At 37.7% G+C, this 12,721-nt stretch overlaps 1 protein-coding gene across 1 annotated transcript in view; it reads left to right on the top strand.

The window, feature by feature from the left end:
* Positions 1 to 12,721, top strand: part of ADAMTS19 (ADAM metallopeptidase with thrombospondin type 1 motif 19) — a 213,363-nt gene that overhangs the window by 180,946 nt on the left and 19,696 nt on the right. The window contains exons 19-21 of the mRNA XM_036315582.1: positions 5,700 to 5,835; positions 9,956 to 10,160; positions 11,774 to 11,926. Of these exons, the coding sequence (XP_036171475.1) occupies positions 5,700 to 5,835; positions 9,956 to 10,160; positions 11,774 to 11,926 (494 nt within the window). The remainder of the gene's footprint in view (positions 1 to 5,699; positions 5,836 to 9,955; positions 10,161 to 11,773; positions 11,927 to 12,721) is intronic.

Here is a 12,721-nt window from a genome sequence, read left to right as displayed (position 1 = left end):
AAATGAGAGTAAGTTCAAAGCACAGAACATTGGAAACAGATTCATGCAAAATTTATCTTCAACAGAAAAGAGGAAAAATAGCACTATTCTACTTCACGGGAAAATACTATGCAAGAGCAAATAAAGTATCACAAGGCAGTATAAAATGTCATTGTTTCACATAAGTTATTTTTTTAATTCTACTGTAAGGCTTTAGATTGCCAGAAGTAAGTGGGGAAATTAAAAAAAAAATACCTGGTTTCATGTAACTACATTTTAATGCTAATGATCTTTTGCATCAGTATCTTCAACTACGTTTTAAAATAAACCAAAGTAAAGTTTTTATTATGCATTTCCATTAATTTATTGATATTAGTTATAAGATATGAAAAGCCTAAGATATAAACCGAATATTTTAAAAATAATGGATACTGGTGATATCAATTAAATCTTTCCAACAGTTTAAAATACATACATGTTTCATCATAAAATTTTATTTTATTGTTTAAAGTATTACAAATAGTAGTACATATGTCTCCCTTTTTTCCCCATTGACCTTCCCCCGGCCTCCCCTACGCCCCAGCAGATGCCCTCAGCCTCCCCCAGAGGGCCCCCCCCCAGTGTCTTGTGTCCATTGGTTATGCTTATATGCATGCATACAAGTCCTTCGGTTGATCTCTTTCATCATCATCTTTTCAATTCTAATGATAATTCTAGAAAAATTTAAATGGATATATCATTTGTGTTATAGCATTGACCATTGAAATCAGCCCTTTTATTTTTAAACAGCTTAAAATGTACTTGTGAAATAAGTGTTTACTTTGCTTTAGTTGTTCTAAAACATCTAAATAATCTTGGAGGGAATGTTTTAAATTTATTTTGGTTTGCATAAAAGATCTGTTTTAAGTGATCTGGATCTCCCAAGGCATTAGAGATGTACCATTCCGTAATACCTGAGGTTGTATGTGGAACCTGCATTTCGCACAGGGCATGCTGCTACTGTCTTATGCCAGAATTTATTGTGATCTGGCGGATAAATTAATTAAAGAAAACCTAGAAGGAAGAGCCCCAAATTTAATATCCTATTTTTGAAATAAATGAAGAGTTGAGCATGCTTTTAGGAAATCTAAATAGATACAATGTAAAGCGGAAAAACATAAGGCAACATTCCACATTCTCCACATGGGTCCAAATCCTAGTAGTTTACAACTCATGCTATTAGCCTTGTGCTGTGGTATCTGAGACACAGTTCCTTGTCCATGACCAGATTCTAAGGAGGCATCCAAGCCTTTGGGTCCAAGTTGAGGAATCATCTTAAGATACAAATGCCTGTACATTTTCAAGGGTGTTTTTCCATTTTAGAGGCACTTTGAATGTACCAAAATAAATGCTATTAGCAATAAATAAATAAATAAATAAATAAATAAATAAAATACGCCAAAATATATTTTCTCTTGGCATTACTTTATTTCAATAAAATCAATACAATGTTGTATTCTATTTCCTTTACTTAAATTAATAAGGACTTTTTATGTTAACATAAATTCTTTATAAACTTGAATTTTAATACCTAAGTGATAACCCATTAACTGATTTACTACAGATAACTGTTCCCCATAACTTGTCATTTTGTTTGCAGATGGTTTTTCACCATTTTAGGAAACATAGTGTTAAGATAAATCTCTAAGTAAAGAAAGCACTTTGGGCTTGAATTATATGCTTCTATTTCACTCATTGATTCCTTTACCAGTACTGACTGCGCATTCACTCTTGCTGGGTGGTCAAAAGACGAGTGCTTTCTGCTTTCAGAGACCTATCTATCCATCTAGCAGATAATAGCAGCATCACTATGCAGAGTGGTCGGGGGAGATGAAGAAACCCTTCTAGGGAATGCATAGGTGCAAAGGCACTGGGATTTAGTGAGAGTATTTATTACTAGGGTGTAAAATATGAGAATCAAGCTGTCAGAAATGATTTGCTCAGAAAAGTAGAAAGAAACTAATTCATGAAGTCCTTTAGTGTTACGCTAGCACTCAAGTTGCATTTAACTTGCAAGTTATGAGATCCCATTTAAATATTTGTGTATGGAAATGACAAAATCAATTTGGATTATATATTGGGTGTAGCCTACAATACAAAATAACAACTTTTCCCTAAAATATAAAAAAAAGTCATTTTTAATATTAAATCCAAACCCTGAGGAAAAAAAAATTATAGAAATGTAAAAAAAAAAAAAAAGTATTAGAAGTGAATGCCATGATGTGGGGAAAACATTTATACTTCGAAAATAACCAGCATTTTATGTATCTTTAAGATGTGCTCAGCCCTAACTGGTTTGGCTCAGTGGATAGAGTGTCGGCCTGCGGACTCAAGGGTCCCAGGTTCGATTCCGGTCAAGGGCATGTACCTTGGTTGTGGGCACATCTCCAGTAGGGAGTGTGCAGGAGGCAGCTGACCGATGTTTCTCTCTCATAGATGTTTCCAACTCTCTATCCCTCTCCCTTCCTCTCTGTAAAAAATCAATAAAATATATTTTTTTTAAAAAAAGAAATGCATGAATACAAATGAATATATATAGACAGTCTTATGGAGTTCTATAGTTCTATTTAAAAGTTTGGAATGTCGGTGACATTTAGAGAGTTTCAGTTATGCATATCCAAACACTGAACCCACTCCCAGGACATGTTTCTGCATTTATGGTGCAAGTTTTAGAAATGTGATCTACCTGGATAGAACATAGTTTTATTAAAAAAAATAATTGTTTCAGAGGTTAAATACAGAGCATAGAAAAAAGAATCAGCTTATCTCCGAGCCTGGGAAAGAAGGAACACAATGTAGTAAGTATCTCTCTAGAAAGAGTCAGTAAGTAAAAAGGACCTTACGTTTTCGAATTTTGCCTAAATTTGTCAATGAGACAAAGGCATAATGCTTATTTTATTTTATTCATAATTGTATACAAAACATCAAAACAGATTTCCCCAATATAGATTTAATGGGAATGACCCGGAGGTGAAGTGAATTGCCATAAAGCAAGTAATACACTGTCAACAGCCTGCAGCTACTCATGGTTCAGGCAGAAGGCCAGTTCCTTCACTTTCTGTTCATCCCTGGGTCCTGCAGAGCTGGATGCATTATAAATACTGCTATTACATGCTAGAATGGAAATTTCCTGTGTTGGCTGGGACATAAATATATATAAAAGAAAAAAAATCAAACAATAACATTTCCATATGGCTTTATGATCTTAGTTGTATTTTCATAGGCATGAAGTGTCTGTAGCTCAGCAATAGATTTTTTCCCCCTGATTCTATTGTTTTTGTTCAATAACATTTTTTTTTAAATTAGGACTAGGTTCTTTTATCTGCCAAAAAACTTACGATGCGAGCTTCCTTGCTGCATTGTGGAAATGTCCCAATTCATACTCACAGGCTTTCAAGCGTTCTTAGAACACCACTTAGGCGCTCCCTGAAGTGGTGCTGATAGTTTTATTCCTCTTGATATATCAATACTTATACTTAAAAGATTTTTTTCAATAGCTCAATATGTTAGCTCTGGGCTGACATAACTAAGGTTAGATATTTACTGAGGAGGGGAAGAAAATGCAGTATAATTAGCCCTGAGTTATTTATTCCACGACTACATACATGTTTAGCAAAAGCCTTCTGGATAATGTCTGTTTGTCATCTTGTGTTGTAGTTGGCAAAAAGCCTTGGTTTAAATTAGTTTAGGTAACTCCATCTATTCTGTAGAAGAGTGTCTTATAACTATGAAGGCTTTAAATTAGATTTTAAAACTAACATTCATATTTCATAAATGTAACATTTTTAATCCTACTTTTAGGTTGGCACCATTGCAATGCAGAAATAATACATAAGCTAAAGTGAGAGAGAGTTGGCATATCTTTTTAATGTACATGCCAGGTCATAAAGGAGCACCTGAATCATTAGAAAGTAGGAGGAACTTGACCAAAAATGTGTCCCAAAATCTTATACATTTAGATATCTCCTACCAGTGGGCCAGTTTTTTCTGACAAAAGAAAAAAAATAAAACAAGAGTAAAATAAATCATTTCTGCATCTTTAGTAGTTTGTTTGAAAGTTATGTGAAGTTGATGGGCATTGCACATGACTATGATTAAATCTAGTATTATACTACCTATGCTAGCAGGTGCAACTGAAGATCTAAATGGTTTTGTTTACATGATATGCAATAAGCACAGATACATTATTAGTTAATACACATATGTCTACAGATATAGTCAGGCTTTTATACTAGAAGTTATCATGGGACTATACCCAGCACTGAGAGGGAAATCCAGGGAGATCTGAATTTGTTCCTTTGCCTTCCACTTGGCCACTCCATTGTCTCTCCCATCCCCCATTGAAGTCAAAGGAAAAGATACTCAAAAATTATTTAAGTATCGCTCTCTTTCTCTCTACATTCCTTCTTTGTTTTTCCCTTAATGCCAGCCTTCCCTCTGTTAACGAATGACAGAGTGACTTTTCAGCCACCAGCCCAGGTCGTCCTATTTGGCATGACCTGGACAAAAACTTCGAGCTTCCTAATTATCATTGCAAGACCATCATAGGACCCTAGCTATTGGGCCTTTGAATAGTGACTCAGAAAACTCGTGATTTTTTTTTCTTAATCCTTAAGGATCCATTGCAATATATATAATGCAAAGTGTCCACTCGGGAGTTCGGCTGGAAGACTGAGTTCAATCGCTTGCTATGACATGCGCTGACCACTGGGGGCGGTGCAGAATGAAGGAAGGCCCTGGCCGGCAGCCAGCAGCCTGGAAAGGGAAGCCCCAGCCGGCAGCTGGAAAGAAGGCCCGGGCCAGCAGCCAGAAGACCCCGATCGGCCCCAATTGCTGGCCAGGCCTAGGAACCCTACCTGTGCACAAATTTTGGGCATTGGGCCTCTAATTTGTTTATAATGTCAAACAATAAGTTAAATTAGATTATTCAATCTTACGTAAATATTTGACTTTTGTAGAGAAAGAATTAGCACATATATATTAGGCTTTTGAAGTGTAAGGTGAAATAAAAGTGTTGTCAGGTATGTGTGCTCCTGGGGCTCTCTGAAATGTTAATACATTGTACAAATGGTCACTTTTACTTCCTGTTATCAGGCTTTATCATACCAGAGAGAGAAGAAAAGCCAGTTTTCTGAAATCTGGTGAACAATGGTAAGGGTCCCATGGCTATTCTTAGAGAGCATGGCAGTCATTAGGGAATGAGGATTTCTAGAATTCTTGGGGCCTTTATCAGAGGCCATAAGAATAAAGGTCTGAGTCATACTCCAAGCTTGCTTTCCGTAACTTAACAGAGCACTGATGATGTACAACCAAACATGCATGCATGTTTATGGGAGTTTATGTGCTTTCATGAAGGTACATAGGTGTATGCAAACATCTTTCCACCACTTAATGCTAAAGATGGCATAGCCCTTTATAACAAGTCTTTAATTAATATTTTATCAACCTATGGTGCCACAATCCCTTTATAATACAAAACTTGCCATTTAATTTCTAATAAGGAGAAAATTATTCATCTTTCTTAAACCTAAAGATACATTTTTTATGTAAATAATATCATCTTCATTGATCTAGCCTAAAATTTGTTTAAAATATCTCTGGAAATTACAACAAGCCTGTGAACACCTCCTAAATCCATTAGATAAAAGCCTATAATAACATTCTTTATATGTTTCTTTCAGGAGAAAGGAAGACAACAGTGTCTTGCACAAAAATCATGAACAAAAATATCAGCATTGTGGACAGCAAGAAATGCAAATACTTAACCAAGCCAGAGCCACAGATTCGCAAGTGCAATGAGCAGCCATGCCAAACTAGGTAACCCTGTCCCACACACTCCGAGTCTTACCAAAGTCACATTTTCTTTAAAACCAATGCAAGGGATCTAAACCAAAATGTAAGCTTTTAAATAAAGCAGGGTCTGAAAAAGACAGAATCAACTTGATGGAATGAATATTGGAGTGGCATAGAGAGAAGCCATGCCTTAGTAACTAACAGAGGTGGATGAGTGGAACCTTAGTATAGCTTTGGAGCAGGCTCGCAACAAGGCTGTTTGGAACGGCCTCTCTCACAGGGCTCCTGAAAACCCATGTGCTTTCATGTAAAACGATGCTGGGCGTTGTGGGACTAAGCCCCAGTGTCAAATGGCCTACAAACTTGTGGGGATGGAATGACAAAAAGAGTGTGAGGCCGGGTTGATTCCTCTAGAACATGGGGACAGGAACATTTCGAGCCTGACACTCAGGGATTTGTTGAGGTTCAGGGAGTTAGGGTGTAGTTTCAAGTTCTTAGGAAGTCAAACAGAATTGGTCTCCTCTCACTGTAGTTTCTGCAGTGGAGTCAGTGAATGTACACATCCTACGACTCAGATACAAAGACTTTGTAGTTTTGCTGGGATCTGTAACTAGTAAAATCTTCATGACCCTCCACCACAATGAGTAAGTATGGGCGGTGAAAGGGGGAGGAGGGACAGAGGTGCCTGCGAACTCTATTTAGGCTTCTCTAATCTCTGTGGTCATGTAGGCTAGTGCTCAGTTCTTCTGGTTTCTTTACCCCCTCCCATCCTTTCCCCGCTCTGATGCTCTGTATCCTGAGTTCACTCAAGTTCTGCTTATTGGAAAACTGCTGTTAAGCCCTGCAGATCTGGCTTGTGCTGTGTTAATGAGAGCTTAAAAGAATTTCAAAAATCCTTCCTTCCTCTACAAAGCTGACATTTCCAGACTTGCTTTTTTTTTTGGTAGATTTTATATTTTTAAGGTATCAAAAGCTGATTATCAACCTTTCCTTCCCTTTGCATTTGTCCTCTAACAAGCATACACCTCCCTCAGGAAAGTAATATGGTTCTAAAGAATAGGACAAAAGAATGATCTGTAAGAGAATGTGCGAAAGGTAAAAGTACCTTACAATACTTTCAATAATGTTACATATCTGCCTGGCTATAAGCTTTTCAGCCTAACTACATAAGTAATTGAACTAATTAAGCTTTTTTATAAGGCTGAGTAGTAATCAACCGGAAAGACAATCTAAGGAATTATTGCTTCCAGCAGTCATATCTTTGGGTCCTTTGCGTTCAGTACTGGACAGATGTAGAAACAGAGTTTTGGACCTTTTTCCTGTCAGCTAAAGAACCTGGATACTTTCTTGTTATTACCAGAGGCCCAGGGCACGAATTCGTGCATGGGTGGGGTCCCTTGGCCTGGCCGGTGATCGGGGCTGATCAGGGCCTGCTGGCCGGGGGGAGGGACCGCGAGAGGTTGGCTGGCTTCAGGAGGTTGGCTGTGGGAACACACTGACCACCAGGGGGCAGCTCCTGCATTGAGCGTCTGCCCCCTGGTGGTCAGGGCATCGTCATAGCCACTGGTCGACCTAAGCCTAATAGTTGCTTAGGCTTTTATATATAGAGATTATTCCTAAGAATTATCTTTATCTTTATTTCTTTTTAATAGATATTAAAATGCTATTTATCTTGCATTGAGTAATTTATTAAAATATTTCAAAACACCATTTGTTTTATATACCACCTAACTTTCCCATGTGGATGAACGAGTAATGGCATTTTCTGCTATATTGGGAATCTTGAGTGAGCTGCTTAAAGGACGAGAGTGTATTTGTCACTTTCTCACTTGGTCACTGAAGGATCAGAGTGTACAGTGCACGCCATGTGTTGTTGTTCATTCGCCGACCTTAGCTATCTTAGGAGAAAAGGACGCGATAATGACTTGGTAAAATGAATAGTTTTAAAAGGTCAGTCTATTTCTGAGTGAGGGATTTTTGAGCTAGAGACTGGAAGTCTTTTTGTAAGAAATCGGTATTTTTCTTCTCTTGGAAAAAAAAGGCAGTATATTTTGTACTACCAAGAAGCTATATTGATGGGGTTAACCAAAATATTGGAAAGTAAGAATGAACCTGGGTGATTATTAGGGATCATCACAAGAAACTTTCCAAAACTTACTGGCATTGCACAAACTTTATTCCTCCTGCCTCTTCTTTTGCCCCACCTAGTAAGAAACATTCTAATTTCTATTCACATTTATTGAAAATGTCACCAAAATGTCTGATGGAACCCTATGTGCCAAATATAAAATATATTGATGTCCTAGTAAATAGCTTTGTAAGAAAGAATCCTAAAGATAAGGAAATGGGACAATTCCAAATTAGATGGATTCTATAATACGTGTTCTCCTTTTTGAGCAGTTTTCACAAGGAATGGAAAAAAATAACTTTTTATCATTATACTAAGAATCCCTAAAATAATTTTATTTCAAAAAATGAGATTCCATAACATTGCAAATTGTTCTTTTTTTCAGTTGGGGATTCCATAGTTGGGGAGAGAGGGGCATGGATTTTAATGTGTATCCTTGTGCAGAAAGATGAAGCAGAACCTGAATGAAATTGGATGATAAGTACACCCTTTAGGGAAAAACCCAGTAGGAACCTCCAAAGCAAGATGGTAGGTCCACATCATTCTTAATAGTCCAGCACACCAGAACCTTGCTGGAGGAGATACTGGAGTGCAGGTGTTATCATGAAGTGTTTTTTTGTTTTGTTTTTTCGTTGTTTTTCCCTCTCCCGACCCAGAAACAAAGGCATAGAATCATTTAGAAGTAAACCATTGTCCAGATAAGAAAACTAGGCGGTAAGAGGATGTAACATCTCTTAGTCTCATTGTTAAGAACATATGGGCTTAAGTAAATTTGGAATGACCGAGGCTGTTTCTGTAAAATGGAGAGAAACATACTGTAAATTCCATTTCGAGGAATGTTTAACGCCAAGCTCTTGTAGGAAAAGTGTTCCAGATGCAAAGAGGAATAAAGCCCTGGTCCCTTCCTTGGAAGAGGTTATGTACTCGGCAGCAAAAGAAGGCCACGTTCTCTAGGTAGCCTGTGAGCCCCTCCACTTCCCCAGGGAGTAACGTGTACTTGTCTTGTGAGTGCCACAAGCCAGGTGACACCGGGCAGAAAGGAGCACAATCCCTGCGGGTCGAATGGGAGAAGCCCTGCTAGGAGGAAGGGACTTGGAGCTGCTATCGAGGATCTTAGCAGAAAATGATCCAGAAACAAGTGCCGTGAAGTGACAACAGAGGGTGTTTGGGGAGCGAGCTGAGCATATGGCTTATTTTCTAAACAAGTGGGCAACGAAGCTAGAGAAGTTTATGAATCAGTATGGCTTTTAGAAACATAAGGTGGCATAGATAGTCTACGCTACATACTGAGCACCTGTTGTATGTCAGCCTTAATAAGCACTTTTACAAGTGAGAAATACTTAACAGATATTAACTATTGTTTTAAGAATATGCACAGCTTGTACAGAACCCAGAATTAAGTCCAGGCTTCTGACTGCCCTGCTCTGTGCTTAAATGCCATTGTGCAGATAGTTGAGTGGGGGACTCAGATCCCACTGTGAGGTTGTCCCAATAAGGGGAAATGCAGAAAGGGTTTTATTGACAGGAATTGCGCAAGTACCAAATTTCATGAAACACTTTTCTGGCAGAGGCCTTGGTTCATTCCTGAAATAAATTTGGAGCAGTGTTTAAATTAGGAGTTCTTAGGGGAGACCCCAATTCATTAGAAATGATAGCTGTCTTTTAATTTGTTTCAGTGACTGTTGCTTTACTTTTACTTATTTTTAATTTTTATTATTGAGAGTATTACATATGTCCCTGTTTTCCCCCATTGACCTCTTCTAACCCACCTCACTTCCCACCCCAGGCCTTCACTACCCTATTGTCTGTGTCCATGGGTTATGCATATATGCATACAAGTTCTTTGGTTGATCTCTCCCCACCTACCCGCTACCCCCTTTATTCTGAGATTCCACAATCGGTTCCTTGCTTCTATGTCTCTGGATCTGTTTTGTTCATTAGATCCACACATGAGTGAGATCTTTGATACTTGTCTCTCTCTGACGGGCTTATTTTGTTTTCTTGCTTTACTTTTAGATGGATGATGACAGAATGGACCCCGTGTTCACGAACTTGTGGCAAAGGGATGCAGAGCAGACAAGTGGCGTGTACCCAACAATTGAGCAACGGAACCCTGATTCGGGCCCGGGAGAGGGACTGCGCTGGGCCCAAGCCGGCCTCCGCCCAGCGCTGCGAGGGCCAGGACTGCATGACCGTGTGGGAGGCGGGGGTGTGGTCAGAGGTGCGGCACACACCCCATTTCTTTCCCTTTCCTTTTCTTTTTTGACTTTTAGATTCTTTAAGGTCGTGTTGTATCATGTTTAGAATCTGTGCACGACAGTGAGTATTTTTCAATACCATCTGTTGATTTTGCTGATAATAAAAAAGTATAAATAATTTTGAAAATAGGGAAACAAAGATTTTTTTACTCTTTATTTTGTAAATAATGTAACATGATGAAGAGCATATTTTATGTACATTTTAGAATCCTGCTTTTTCATTTACATACCATGAGTATACTTTTAAGTGGACACATATTAAATTGACTCATCACAAATCCCTGAACATTTAAACGAGAAAGGAGAAGAAAGAAATTAACATTTAACAATCATTTTCTGTGAGCAAGGACTATGTTTTTAATTAATATTTAGTACGTTATTTATATTTAATCAGGAATTCAAGAAAGTTAACAGTTTTATCCTTTTATAATATAGCTTAGAGAAATTAAATCATTTTCTTGAATATTCAAGATAGTCTAATGCAAGCCATAAATTATGAGATATTTATGTATTTGTGAAAAATTTGAGTACGTGTAAAATATTATTAGCTCCATGCTTAAGTTTTCAGGAACACAACTGTTGGAATCTGCATGGCCGTTCCTGTACTGTGTTGTTGCTAAATGTTTGCCTGCACCTCTTTCTTTAGGCCTTTTTCAGAAACAGATATAACTTGGATTTTCACATTTTGCCATAGCTCCCATTTCGCTCACCCTCCCCTGTTCCACCTAATGTCATTCTGGTCCCTGTGTCCAGATAGTCAGTGATACGTACCTTTGGGAAGCTTTACATAATAGAAAGCATCAATGTAAATAGGCGGGCAAGCTGCACCTAAAAGGTTGGTGGGATATACATGTGTGCTTCATATCTGCGATGTCCCCACTGTCAGTCAGGTATCAGTTATTTATAATGTAAATTAAACTGTATGTGAATCAACTTATATTTCAATCCATACAACTATTTAGAATGATGTTTTCTAGGGCTATATAATCATGTAAAGAAATTCTTTTTATTTTTGCTAAGATTTTCTTGGTTTTAGCTTTAAGAACAGTTTGTGAGAAATGGCATTCTATAAGAAATTTGGACACAGACAATAGTGTGGTGATGATGAGGGGGTATGGAGGTAGGTGGAGGTGGAAGAAGATATAGGGGGGATAAATAGTGCTGGAAGAAAAGAAAATACATTTGAAAAAAATTCTCATTTTTTACATTTCTAGGCTAACACAGATAAAATCTTAGCAAAAATAAAGCAATGAACTTTTTTACACAATTTATGTAAATATTTGATGTCAATCAAATGTAGCATTTACATTTTGATCATTGCATTCTAATTGTTTTTCCTAAATAATCCCTATGCTCTATTTCTCTCTGCAATCACGGTCCTGTGCTCCTGAAAGCCTTTCGCCCCAGCACTGTGCCTGAGCTGCCTCGGGCCTCTGATACTGGTGCATAGCCTGTTCTCCCTATTCTTTATGTGGGTTATAGGCTTATGGAGATGAGTAGGATCCACACTTTACAAAATTTCATCATTTGTCTCTCTTCTAAACACTGGATTTATGCAAACTCTGATGTTTTCCAGTGCTCCGTCAAGTGTGGCAAAGGTGTCCGTCAGCGGACCGTGAGGTGTACTAACCCCAGAAAGAAGTGCGTCCTTTCCACCCGACCCACGGAGGCCGAGGACTGTGAGGATTACTCCAAATGCTACCTGTGGCGAATGGGTGACTGGTCTAAGGTGAGAATCATTCTGCACATTCTCGGTATTGGGTTTCAATAATATCCGCATTGTGCTGGATACTACATCCATATAGTATGGATGTAGGAGGGATGGAGGATAGAGGTGAAGATTATGGGATATGGAGTGTTATATCCTCAGGTTCAAATCCTGCCTCTGCCCGTAATCATGATCTCTATAAAACTGTTTTAAAGATTAAGATAAAATGTATAAAGCAATTAACACGATTTTGGACACAAAGAAAACTCTCAAAATACAAATCATTGTTGCTTTGTTGCTAGTTTTTGTGATGTTGTTCTTTGTCAGATTATTTTTTGCATAAAACTTCCCTAAGAAATAGAATACTATCAGGTGAGTCAATTCAAAATATAATTAAGGAAAGTATTGGCAAAATAAAACAAAGGAATGCCCATCATAATAGGTAAAAGACAGTTTTTTCCTACCAATATTTGGGGTTGTAGATAGAAGACAAGAGAAGGAACGGAATTCTTGAAGCCTTTTGGTCAAATCAAGTGGACACAGTTCATTTAGTAGTTGAACAGTAAGTTTAATACAATGATATTAATAATGCTTATTTAAAATTTATGAATGGAGTCTCATATAAATGAGCCATAAAAACAGGTCACATATTCACTCTGCAAAGTGACTCGATAAATAAATATATAAATCCCATGGTTTAAGGTAAAATTCTGATCACATCTAGGGAAAACAGCTCTCAAATACTAGTTTTCAGAAATGTAAATATTAATCAAATGGTCCCCTGTGCCTTGCCACATTTAGCTGTAATCTAATATA

The sequence above is a fragment of the Myotis myotis genome, unplaced genomic scaffold (genome assembly GCF_014108235.1).
Source record: "Myotis myotis isolate mMyoMyo1 unplaced genomic scaffold, mMyoMyo1.p scaffold_m19_p_6, whole genome shotgun sequence".
NCBI classification, from domain to species: domain Eukaryota; kingdom Metazoa; phylum Chordata; class Mammalia; order Chiroptera; family Vespertilionidae; genus Myotis; species Myotis myotis.
The sequence above is the reverse complement of the archived record's forward strand: the minus strand, read 5'-3'. Positions and strand labels throughout refer to the sequence as shown.